A 13,825-nucleotide genomic window follows, 5' to 3' on the forward strand; every position below is an offset into this window, starting at 1 on the left:
CCACCGCTGAAATGTCCTCTTTTTCACTAACTCAAATCTGGTCACCCTACGTATAATAAACCGTGATATATACCGTAACCGTGATATAAAATTAAAAATACCGTGATAGAAGATTTTGGCTATATCGCCCACCCCTAGGGGATTTATTAATTTAAGAGCATGCAACTCACTGTGCCTTTCTGAAGCACCTCAAGGCTGGGACCAGTCTCCTGCGTCCCTCATCTGATGTGTTGTATGTCTTCAAGTCAAACTCATCCAGCACCTCCTCAGACATCAGAAGCATGTGGGCCAGTGCTGAACAGTGAGCAGGAGACAACTTCTGTTTTAAGCCCTTTGGTGAATTCAGGTACTCTTGAATGTCTTCATGCATGGAATGATCATTCACTTCCGATAAGCACTGTAAAAGACTGATGCATCTTTCAGGGGAAAGATCCTCTTTGTTGAGCTCCTTAATGTACAGACACATTTTCTTAACGCTCTCAGAGCTGTTGTGTATGTGGTTCAGTAGACCTCCCAAAAGTTTCTGATTGCTCTCCAGACAGATACCCACGAGGAAGCGAAGGAAAAGATCCAGGTGTCCATTCCTGCTTTCCAAAACGTTGGTTACTGCCAACTTTAGCGACTCTTCCAAGCAGAAAAATGTCCCCATGGTCTCCATCTGATTGCTGTAGGACACAAAGATATGAAGTGCTGCAAGAAACTCCTGGATGCTCAGATGGAGAAAGCAGTAGACCTTCTGATGAAACACAGATTGTTCCTTGAATATTTCAGTGCACATACCAGAGTATACTGAAGCTTCACTGACATCAATGCCACACTCTTCCAGGTCTTTTTCGTAAAATATGACAATGCCATTCTCTAAATTCTTGAAAGCCAGCTTTGCTAGCTTCAGTATAATTTCTTCCTGTGATTCCAGAAGCAGCTCTTTATTTGTCTGTTTTCCACTTTGATACTTCTGATTCTTTCTGGTGATCTGGATGAGTAGAAAGTGTATGAACATTTCAGTCAGAGTTCTGGGGATTTCCTGGGTGTTGTTCTGTTTCAGCATTTGCTGAAGTACAGTGGCTGCAATCCAACAGAAAACTGGAATGTGGCACATGATATGGAGACTCCTGGATGACTTAATGTGTGAGATGATTCTGCCAGCCTGACTCTCATCACTGATTCTCTTCCTGAAGTATTCTTCCTTCTGTGGGTCATTGAACCCTCGTACTTCTGTCATCCGGTCAATGCACTGAGCAGGAATTTGACTGGCTGCTGTTGGTCGTGAGGTTATCCAGATGTGTGCAGAGGGAAGCAGAGTTCCCTGAATGAGACTTGTCATCAGCACAGCCACTGATGATATTTGTTTTAAATCAGATATCATGTTCTGTTGGTAATTCAGAGGAAGTCGACTCTCATCCAAACCATCAAAGATGAACACAACCTGACAATCTTTGTATTCTTCACCATTCTCCAGCTCTTTCAGCTCTGGGTGAAAGTCAAGCAGGAGCTTGTGAAGACTATACTGATTACCACTGACTAAATTCAGCTCACGGAAAGGAAGGGGAAACATAAAGTCTACATTCTGATTGGCTACCCCATCTATCCAATCAAGAATGAACTTCTGCACTGAGACTGTTTTTCCAATGCCAGCAACACCTTTGGTCATCACAGTTCTGATGTCCTTCTCCTGTCCAGGTAAGGGCTTGAAGATGTCATTGCAGTTGATTGGTGTGTCTTCTGTGGTTTGTGCTCTGGATGCTGACTCTACCTGCAAAACTTCATGTTCCTTATTCACCCCTTCACTCTCTCCCTCTGTGATGTAGAGGTCTGTGTAGATCTTTTTGAGGGGTGTCTCAGCTCCTGGTTTGATGATGCCTTCAGATATGTTCTCATACCTCCTCTTCAGACTGGCTTTATGATTCTCTTTAACTCTCCTCAGGACTTCATTAGCTGTTTATAATGAACACAAATGAACATATTTTTAGCATGTGTATTAGCAATCACAGTATTGATTGTCATTTGTGAATTCTTCAGGCAAATTATCATTGACATGCCATGCACAAATATCCATTATCTTGTCACTGCTGTTGTACCTTACACATTCAAATGGTAATTTCCTGATCTGCTGTAGAGCTACAGTCTAAAACCCTGTCTGATATTCTAGAGCAGGAATGGTGAATCTTTCTCCTACCAAGAGCCTTGTGATTATTAACAAAGTAATTTGTATTCCTACATGACTTCACCTAGCCTAGTTTTAAATATCAGTTACAGCAATGGTGTTGTAGTAATACATAATATTTGGTCATTTGAATTATTATAATGCATTTATGAATTACCCCACTGCTTCTTAGCTAGTTCACAACAAAGCTTTTTATGAAAACATCTGGATGAATGCTCAAAATATAGTACAGGGAATTGATTTGCCAAGTTATGAGCTGTGATGACGGTCCAAATTGGGCTTTTTCATTCAAGTGAAAACAAACTAACTAAAGCCTTCACCTTCGTGAAAAAATCTGTCTCTGAAATGTTCTCAGCAGTGGCCTTTTCGTTGTTCATTATTACATGAAATGTATTTATCTCCCGAACCCAGCTACCAAAGTAAACCTAAGTTCTGTGCATGCACAGAATTATGCTAATTATCTATATTATCTTTTGATATTATCTTTCATTGTACAGTCACGGCCACAAGTTTTGAGAATGACACAAACTCCCAAATGCTTCAGTGTCTTCTTTCAGATGTTACTATGGAAGACTGAAGTATAATTACAAGCATTTAATAAGTGTCAAAGCATCCTGGCACTCAGTCCCTAAACCGGTTTGGTGTACCATGCTGGTAAGCCCCGGGGCAGCACTTTGGCCTCTCTAAGCTTTTCCCCAGAACAAGTAACATGGTATTCGTCAAAACAGAGGCATCCAAAATAAATGACCATAGGTCTAATGGGTTGCAATACAGCATTAAAAGAACAGGGACAAATGCTGAATTCCGAAAACAAGTAAGAATAATTAAGTTTTACGAAGACAGTTTCCTTAAAAAATAGTATTTCAGCAAATCACAGAAAGACGAACACACAGAAACCGTCGCCCAGTTCTATCGTCGTGGTTACATTAGCGTTCAGGCAATTTGTGTGCACACTTTGAGGTGTGTATTAGAACCATTTAGATTCAACATTCATTTCTCCTAGTTTAAAAATCAATCTCACCACAGCACAAATCTTGGTATAGGCCAATCTCTTTTAACCAAACGATATTCAAACACTTTGATGTTCAAATGGAATTGAGTTTCTGTGTAAAATGTGGATGTCTGGATAAGGTGGTACGTGTGCATAATCTTCTTTTCATTTGCACTTAAAATGGAGGCCACAATAATAATAATATCTTGGTTAAAATGATACATATTGCTCCATCTGTCTTACCTAGTTCGGTCCTTTCTACTATGTCTGTGGGTTCATCCAGATGAGGCTGTAGAGGATGTTGAGTTCTTAGTGTCTTTCCACACTGGGGACAGGCTTGGTCTCCTGGTAGTCCAGGCTGTTCCCAGTAGGTGCTGATGCACTGCCTACAGAAACTGTGTCCACATGTGGTGATGATTGGGTCCCTCAGTATCCTCTCACACACTCCACACCTGGATTGATCCTGGGTCAGATCAGCACTCGATTCACTGCAAAAACATAATATGAAGCAGACTTAATACGTGACTGATAAAGACAGTTATTGTAGTTCTTAAGATTTTTACCCATGGTGGAGGAAATTCATTATGACCCTCATGATGATGCCAACACAGGAGCTGACTGGGAAACACTTCACTTCTTTGAGACAGTGCAAAGAAGTAGTACCAGCCATGTTTCACTTTTTTGACCTCACAGTTGCTAACTCATAACTCTATAGAAACACAAGGAAATAGATAGAAACTCTCAACACACACTGATTTTGTTTGACTCAACAGTATATGACCACACACAATAATTATCCTTTACGCGAAATGTGCTAATTATTTTCACACTTTAATTGATTTATACATGTGTATGTGTGTGTTTGTGTGTATGTATGTATGTATGTGTGTGTGTGTGTGTGTGTGTGTGTGTGTGTGTGTGTGTGTGTGTGTGTGTGTGTGTGTGTGTGTGTGTGATTGTGTGTGTGTGTGTGTTTGTGTGTTTGAGAGAGAGTATAACCATATGTAACAAATTGTCTTTTTTTCTCGTCTGAATGTCTTTTAAATCTAAAGGCTGGTAACTCACTTTAGAGCTGATGGGGCTGGCCCACTGCTCATATCAGGACGACTACGCATGGAGCGGTCACTCTTCATAGACACGCAGCTGGGCACGGGAGACGGAGGCCGTTTTCTCTGTAGTCTACAAAATACATGGATACATTCCGTGAAAACAATTTTATGTACAGTATATGTCCAGACAAAAAAAACATGTTCTTAATGCAGTCATTTTATGGAAATTATCTTACATGTCAAAGAAGTCCAATACTTGATATGTTTTTGTTTGTGAGTGTGTGTGTGTGTGTGTGTGTGTGTGTGTGTGTGTGTGTGTGTTTGTGTGTGTGTGTGTGTGTGTGAGTGTGTGCGAGAGAGAGAGAGAGAGAGGAAGAGAAAAAGTGAATAAGTGAGTGTGAGAAGTAGAACATTTCCCTTCTCATTAATATGGATTATGCCTTGTTTGTCACTCACAGTGAGTGAAGGCGAATAACCACGTTACAAATTGTAAATGTTCTTCTTGAATCTCTTCCACTCACCTTAGAGCTGATGGGGCTGACTCACTGCTCATATCAGGACGACTACGCATGGAGCGGTCACTCTTCATAGACACGCAGCTGGGCACTGGAGATGGAGGCCGTTTCCTCTGTAGTCTTCAAAATCATGGATACATTCCGTGAAAGCAACGTTATGTACAACATATGTCCAGACCAAAAAAATATGCTCTTAAAGGCGCCCAAAGAAACATTAGGGCATCAAAATGGAAATATTCTGGATAAGACAATCTTTATGATATTGACACTGACTTCACCATATTAGCACATTTGCATCATTATTTGATACTTTGTGCGTTAAAAACAGGGCTAAAACTATTCGCAAGAGCGTAGCCCTTTATTTATTGGTGCCACCAAGAAATAAAGATTTGAAAAAAAAATGGCCTGTCCCCACCGGCGGCGCTGGCAGCGCGATTTTCTATCAGTTTTCACCACACAACGACGTCTCATCTTTGCTCCTTGAATGTCGATAAGTAATGGTATGGAGTTATTGAAACTTACTACGTGTAAAAAAAGACTAGAAATTGAACTTTTATTTTTCGAGTCTCAAGCCTCTAATGTTGCCTCGGGCGCCTTTAATGCAGTCATTTTATGGAAATGATCATGCCAAAAGAGGTGCAATACTTGATATGTTTTTGTTTGTGAGTGTGTGTGTGTGTGTGTGTTTGTGTGTGTGTGTGTGTGTGAGTGTGTGCGAGAGAGAGAGAGAGAGGAAGAGAAAAAGTGAATAAGTGAGTGTGAGAAGTAGAACATTTCCCTTCTCATTAATATGGATTATGCCTTGTTTGTCACTCACAGTGAGTGAAGGCGAATAACCACGTTACAAATTGTAAATGTTCTTCTTGAATCTCTTCCACTCACCTTAGAGCTGATGGGGCTGACTCACTGCTCATATCAGGACGACTATGCATGGAGCGGTCACTCTTCATAGACACGCAGCTGGGCACTGGAGATGGAGGCCGTTTCCTCTGTAGTCTTCAAAATCATGGATACATTCCGTGAAAGCAACGTTATGTACAACATATGTCCAGACCAAAAAAATATGCTCTTAAAGGCGCCCAAAGAAACATTAGGGCATCAAAATGGAAATATTCTGGATAAGACAATCTTTATGATATTGACACTGACTTCACCATATTAGCACATTTGCATCATTATTTGATACTTTGTGCGTTAAAAACAGGGCTAAAACTATTCGCAAGAGCGTAGCCCTTTATTTATTGGTGCCACCAAGAAATAAAGATTTGAAAAAAAATGGCCTGTCCCCACCGGCGGCGCTGGCAGCGCGATTTTCTATCAGTTTTCACCACACAACGACGTCTCATCTTTGCTCCTTGAATGTCGATAAGTAATGGTATGGAGTTATTGAAACTTACTACGTGTAAAAAAAGACTAGAAATTGAACTTTTATTTTTCGAGTCTCAAGCCTCTAATGTTGCCTCGGGCGCCTTTAATGCAGTCATTTTATGGAAATGATCATGCCAAAAGAGGTGCAATACTTGATATGTTTTTGTTTGTGAGTGTGTGTGTGTGTGTGTGTGTTTGTGTGTGTGTGTGTGTGTGTGTGAGTGTGTGCGAGAGAGAGAGAGAGAGGACGAGAAAAAGTGAATAAGTGAGTGTGAGAAGTAGAACATTTCCCTTCTCATTAATATGGATTATGCCTTGTTTGTCACTCACAGTGAGTGAAGGCGAATAACCACGTTACAAATTGTAAATGTTCTTCTTGAATCTCTTCCACTCACCTTAGAGCTGATGGGGCTGACTCACTGCTCATATCAGGACGACTATGCATGGAGCGGTCACTCTTCATAGACACGCAGCTGGGCACTGGAGATGGAGGCCGTTTCCTCTGTAGTCTTCAAAATCATGGATACATTCCGTGAAAGCAACGTTATGTACAACATATGTCCAGACCAAAAAAATATGCTCTTAAAGGCGCCCAAAGAAACATTAGGGCATCAAAATGGAAATATTCTGGATAAGACAATCTTTATGATATTGACACTGACTTCACCATATTAGCACATTTGCATCATTATTTGATACTTTGTGCGTTAAAAACAGGGCTAAAACTATTCGCAAGAGCGTAGCCCTTTATTTATTGGTGCCACCAAGAAATAAAGATTTGAAAAAAAATGGCCTGTCCCCACCGGCGGCGCTGGCAGCGCGATTTTCTATCAGTTTTCACCACACAACGACGTCTCATCTTTGCTCCTTGAATGTCGATAAGTAATGGTATGGAGTTATTGAAACTTACTACGTGTAAAAAAAGACTAGAAATTGAACTTTTATTTTTCGAGTCTCAAGCCTCTAATGTTGCCTCGGGCGCCTTTAATGCAGTCATTTTATGGAAATGATCATGCCAAAAGAGGTGCAATACTTGATATGTTTTTGTTTGTGAGTGTGTGTGTGTGTGTTTGTGTGTGTGTGTGTGTGTGTGTGAGTGTGTGCAAGAGAGAGAGAGAGAGGAAGAGAAAAAGTGAATAAGTGAGTGTGAGAAGTAGAACATTTCCCTTCTCATCAATATGGATTATGCCGTGTTTGTCACTCACAGTGAGTGAGGGCGAATAACCACGTTACAAATAGTAAATGTTCTTCTTGAATCTCTTCCACTCACCTTAGAGCTGATGGGGCTGACTCACTGCTCATATCAGGACGACTATGCATGGAGCGGTCACTCTTCATAGACACGCAGCTGGGCACTGGAGATGGAGGTCTGTTTGTCTGTGGTCTAGAAAGAAATACATGTTCACATGGAGCACTTAAAACAGGATACATTTCGTAAAATAGGTACATAAAGAAAACCTACACACACCAACATTTTGTCTGGATGCACAGTCATTTAATGATATTGAAAATTATCTGACACGCACAGAGAAGTGTGATAATTATATTCAGACTTGAAATGATTCCTTTTTGTGTGTGTGTGTGTGTGTGTGTGTGTGTGTGTGTGTGTGTGTGTGTGTGTGTGTATGTGTGTGTCTGAGAGAGAGAGAGAGATGAAGAAAAAGAGAGAGATTGAGAGAGTGAGTGAGTGAGTAAGATGGAGAGAGATTGAACAATAAACAAAATGAGGGGGGATTGTAAATAAATAAATAAAACAAAAACAAAGAAATGCAAAAAGTACCATATACAATCACACAAAACACAAAATATTGTCTTATTAAATGATTCAAGATATTTCATTTAACCCACATGAGCCTTATGGAGGTTGGCACAAGGGGGTTTGTCGGAAGCTCAGTGGCTCGCCTACTGAAAGAGCTGAGGGGCAAGGAGTTACACAAAACACCAGAGAACTGTCTGAGGAAGCAGAGAAGGCAAGGAGGCCTGGGAGACATCCCTGTTCACTTCCCCACCACCAGGACATGTTACGGGATAAGGGGAGAAACATCCATGAATGGTGGTCCATGGCTGATGACCCTGCAGCTAGCCTAATGGGCACCGTAGGAGGTCTACAGCCTAGCAGGTGCTACCACCTACCAGTTCAAACGAATCCCCCTTCTATCCAGACAAGCACGTATGGTGTGTCCCATGAGAGATAGTCAGATAGTCCTTTTGTGATACAGGAAATAATAGTAAATAATAGAGTACAGGAAATAATAGAGTGTGTGTGTGTGTGTGTGTGTGTGTGTGTGTGTGTGTGTGTGTGTGTGTGTGTGTGTGTGTGTGTGTGTGTGTGTGTGTTTGAGAGAGAGTATAACCCTAATGTAACAAATTGTCTTTTTTTCTTGTCTGAATGTTTTTCAAAAACTAAAGGCTGGTAACTCACTTTAGAGCTGATGGGGCTGACTCACTGCTCATATCAGGACGACTACGCATGGAGCGGTCACTCTTCATAGACACGCAGCTGGGCACTGGAGATGGAGGTCTGTTTGTCTGTGGTCTAGAAAGAAATACCTCATGTTCACATGGAGCACTAAAAACAGGATACATTTCGTGAAATAGGCTCATAAAGAAAACGTACAAACACCAAAATGATGTCTTGATGCAGACAGTCATTTAATGATATTGAAAATTATCTGACACGCACCCTGCCTCTGTTGAGTGCTGGGCTGGCTGCTTGTGTGTCTGTGTTTGTATTGCAGATGAACAGCAGGTGTGGTTGGCTTGTTAGTCATTGAGAACACCTGGGACCGGTGTTCCCTGTGACTACAAAAGCACCTTCCACAGGTGCCAAGGGAGGCTTGAGACAGAGATCCAGAGAGAGAGAGAGAATGGGGAAACCTTGCTCCCTAGGCTATGCTAGAAGCCATGCTCCTCCTTTGTATAGTTGCTAATAAATGAACACTATTTTGGCTTTTAAACTCTGTTGGACTCTGTTGTTTGAGAGCCGGACATGACACAAAGAAGTGTGATAATTATATTCAGGCTTGAAATTATTCCTGTATGTGCGTGTGTGTGTGTGTGTGACAGATAGACGAAGAAAGAGAGACAGATGGAGTGAGTGAGTGAGTGAGTAAAGGAGTGAGAGAGAGAGAGAGAGAGAGAGAGAGAGAGAGAGCAATACACTAAATGATGGGGGGGGGGGTTAAATGAATAAATAAAATAAAAACAAGGAGAAAGTACAAAAATCATCATTTGAGTCAATGTGCAAACTGCAAAGTATCATATACAATCAATGATTCAAGATCTTTCATTACATTTGTATGTGCCACACCCACATTACCATTAGTCATACTGGCATTTTCATTATGTCTGATGTCATTATTACAATTCCCCATTTTATAGTGGTATGGAATGGAGAATGGAGGTGGACTTGGGCAGGCAGCTCCACTTCCCAGGGGAGATCTGCAGCACCACACTGTGGCCAGATGTGGTGCTGTGGGCCGAGACTGAGATCTGCGCTGCTTGTGGAGCTGACTGTGCCATGGGAGGAGGGGATGGAGGGAGCCCACGAAAGGAAGAGGGCAAAGTACTATGTGCACTGCCCCACCACCAGGAGATGTTCCGGGATAAGGGGCGAAACATCCATGAATGGTGGTCCCCGGCTGATGACCCTGCAGCTAGCCTAATGGGCACCGGTGGAGTTGCGGCAGGCCTAGAGCCTAGCAGGTGTTACCACCTACCAGTTCAAACCAATTCCCCTTTTATCAGGACAAGCATGTATGATTTGTCCCATTTGGCTACAACCAAAACTAAAAGCTGCCTTTTCCCCCAAAATCAACTTACTGACAACTGACGGTCTTAAGGTCAACATGATCTCAACAACTCATGGATCATAATGAATGGCTCCAAAAGACCCTTAACCACTCCAGAGACTAATAATGGGCAATGTATTATGTATTATTATATATAACCTACAGAAGATACCAGGAAAGTCTGTGTTAAATGCACTTAAATTGTACCCTGACATATCAGCCATCTGCCTCTTTCTGGTTTAGATCATCATTACAGTATTGGCTCTACAATTGAATATCACAACTGGTGTGACTGTATTAATCCTGTTTAAACTAACAGCTGATAACTCATTTGTGTGAGTTTGTCTCTGTGCAAGTTTGAGTGATTGGATACTAGGGATAATGCTTTCTGCTTTCTGTACTCACCCTGCATTGGTCTGTGTTGATGTGCTGCTCATGTTTCCAGGGTCATCCATGTCCTGGTCATTCTTCATGGTCACACAGCTGTGTAGTGCAGACTCTGGTCTGAGTGTGTAACTGTGACCTGCAGCCTCCTCTACGTCTTGTATCATTTCAGTTGTCTCACTAGGGCGGAACAGCAGAAGAAATGTAATTCAGAATCATTACAAGAACTGCAATGACATATCCCACCAAAAATATTGTGTTAATTTAGGGTGTTCCAGCTAGTTTAAAATATATGAACTCAACATTGACTAGTTTCTCTTTGGAATGATTGAATGAGTTCACACTTAATGTTATATAACAATATCTGCACCAAAACAGAAAGAGTCTCTCCCTTTCTTTTTTACCCACTCACTATCTCTCTCTCTCTCACTCTCTCACACACAAACAACTGCAAACACACACACACACCGTGTCTATAACAGATACACACACTCTCTCTCTCTCACACACACACACACACACACACAGCACACACACACACACACACACACACACACACACACACACACACACACACACACACACACACACACACACACACACACACCATAGGAGGAGATACACATAACACAAACAAAAAAAATGACAAGGAAGAAGAGAAGGTTCATATGGACTTGCAATAAATGTCATTGGACAACTCACGTTAGACCTAATGGAACTGGTTCAATGCTGAAAAGTGGAGGAATTCCAATGGACCTGTCAGTCTTGAAGGACACACAGCTGGGCACTGGAGATTGCGGTCTGTGTGTGTGTCGTCTACAAACACAAGGAGACACAAGAAACCAATTAACATAGACTAGTTTCTCCATGGAATGATTGAATGAACCTGAGGGGTGTGTCCATGGGTGAGTGTGTCTTTGAGCAAGTTTGTGTTTGAGTGAGTGAACTCATGCTTTCTGTACTCACCCTGTATTGGTCTGTGTTGATGTGCAGCTCATGTTTCCAGGGTCATCCATGTCCTGGTCATTCTTCATGGTCACACAGCTGTGTAGTGCAGACTCTTGTCTGAGTGTCTGACTGTGACCTACAGCCTCCTCAGCCTCTTGACTCATTTCAGTTGTCTCACTAGGGCAGAGCAGCAGAAGAAAATTAATACAGAATCATACTGTAATGCCATTATAGCCCACATTTTGTTAATATAGGGTGTTTCATTCATAGTTAAAACATATGAATCAATAGACTGAAAAAGGCTAAATATTACTTCATAGTAACAGAGTAACAGATAAGTCTCCCCATACTTGGATTGGCTTACGACTTGATAATAGACACATAAGGTTATAGTGGCATAAAACAAGCTTGTCATGACAGACTATGATTACCTTATTTTGCACAGCCCAACTTGGGCATCGCAACACAGATGTAGACTGCTTTGTGACCTGGGCAGATTAGTTGGTCAATTCATATTCAATTTCCATATTTGAATTAAGAGTACTTCACCAACAGACTTAGGCCCAATCCCATTTCTCATCTCTACCCCTACCCTTACCCCTACCCCTTCGCCTTCGCTTTTTCAAACGGAGCGGTAGCGGAAGGGGTTGGAACGCTAGCCCTTCGAATTGGGATAGCACTTCAACAATTACGTACGTCATCAGTACGAAGCGTCAGCTGTTACGTTACCGGAGAGCGACAGCTGTCACTCACCAGACATAAACAAACATGGCGTCTGCAGCTGTTATTTACACAATGCAACATTTCATCAAACAAGTTTTAAAATCATGAATTACAAAGAAAATACTTTCATTTGTGTGATGCTTTCCCTGCTGTCTCCGACATTTTTAAATGGACTCGCGCGATGTTTTTTCTTTAATGATCACGGGTTCGCAATGCATTGAGGGAAATCAGTCTACCCCTCCGTTTGAAGTGTGCCCTCGGAAAATCTTCGTTTGGAGCGGTAGAAAGCGCTTCCCCTTCCCCTACCCCTCTGTCTTAACGTGAATTGGGACAGCCCTACCCCTCCACATGAACGCGCAAAACGGAGGGGAAGGGGAAAGACGAAGGGGTAGCGGGAGAAATGGGATTCAGCCTTATACAGCTCACAAAGCACAAAAACCTAAACAGTGGAGTCACATGTTGATCTACTGATATGAAGTAGACTAAATGTTATGCTTTTAGAAAATGAAGCTGGCATGCTTCTTTATTATTTGGATAATTTATATTTTGTCATTGCATTGTTGCTGCAATTAAGAACAGATTGGTTGGACAATGCAACACAATTCAATGCAATATCATTAAATTAAACCACTGAGTGTAGGCTATAGTTGAACAGTTGTTATTATTTGCAGTTGTCCTATTTCACCTTTACCCAAACTGGGGTACGCATACCCCCAGGGCTACGCAAAGTGACATGGGGGTATGCGTGACAAACATTTGATTTGAATTTTCAAAGTGAAAGAGCCCATTACATTTACAAACTGACCTATAAATAGAGATGACATCTCTAATAGTCTGAATAGCCCAGTCGCATTGCCAAACATACTCTCATGTATACATTGTAGTGTTCAGCAAAATAATAAGGCCATGAGTGCCAGTGGAGTGGTAACTTGTGTGCAAGCAGCTGCTCCTGACACCACCTAGGTACACTAAAGTCTTCCTAGAAAAATTTGGAGTTGTAGTGTTTTCAGTTTTTTAAGCTACTTCAGACATGCAGCAACGTATAGCCTTATTGCCTTATTCATGGCAAGCACATTGATTTGCTTCTGTGTATGAAATGCGCGATATAAATAAACTTGCCTTGCCTGACAGAAATGCATTCTGAGCATATTGTGGAGGCAGACATGGAGACACAACAACCACACAGACAGACACACAAACCATAGGAGGAGATAAACAAAGTATATCAGCACAAAGTTGCAGAATGACTAAATGTGTCACAGAAAGAGACCAATTAATCACCTACATCATACCAATGTCAAGTAAAGGTTTGAGTTAACAAGATATCAAAGCATCAGTATGTCCTTTCCAGTGAAGCACTTTAAGATGGATAATAGCCTTTTTACCTCCGCCAAGGAGGTTATGTTTTCGCCCTGTAGAACCTGATAATGTAATAATTTCCTGATAACGTAATAACCCTGATAATGTAATAAAAAAGGCCTCATAAGTCCCTAAAAGATGTAATAAAACCTGATAATGTAATAATATCCCAATAATGTAATAAAGTGCATTTCCCAATAATGTAACAATCGCCATACCAATAATGTAATAAAATGTTACATTAATTGGAAGTTATTACATTATCAGGTTAGCCTCAATTTTGCAGAACCTGATAATGTAATAAATTCCTGATATTGTAAAAACTTTGGTCAGTGCTGAAATGTTGGGACACCAGTTATTCAGACCAAGTAGTGATGCTGTGTAGACAACCACCCACTATTGTTTTGCTCATATTTTGATCCCAATGGTATAGGCCTTTAGCCTCGCAAGCCAAACCTGTACAGCAAGAAGCTGTACAAGGGTCTGGCACAACACGATTTTCAGTGTGGGCGGGATTAACGGTTGTCTGTTAA

The 13,825-nt window shown here is 41.4% G+C and overlaps 1 protein-coding gene across 1 annotated transcript in view; it reads right to left on the minus strand.

The window, feature by feature from the left end:
- Nucleotides 1–10,429, minus strand: part of LOC308377297 (NACHT, LRR and PYD domains-containing protein 3-like) — a gene marked incomplete at both ends in the record, with an annotated part of 29,345 nt that extends 18,916 nt beyond the window's left edge. Inside the window, 5 exons of the mRNA XM_080853880.1 lie at nt 171–1,935; nt 3,399–3,643; nt 6,483–6,596; nt 8,510–8,656; nt 10,284–10,429. Coding sequence (XP_080710006.1) covers nt 171–1,935; nt 3,399–3,643; nt 6,483–6,596; nt 8,510–8,656; nt 10,284–10,429 — 2,417 coding nt within the window. The remainder of the gene's footprint in view (nt 1–170; nt 1,936–3,398; nt 3,644–6,482; nt 6,597–8,509; nt 8,657–10,283) is intronic.
- Nucleotides 10,430–13,825: the final 3,396 nt, after the last annotated feature.

Source organism: Sprattus sprattus (genome assembly GCF_963457725.1).
Source record: "Sprattus sprattus genome assembly, chromosome: 1".
NCBI classification, from domain to species: Eukaryota; Metazoa; Chordata; class Actinopteri; order Clupeiformes; family Clupeidae; genus Sprattus; species Sprattus sprattus.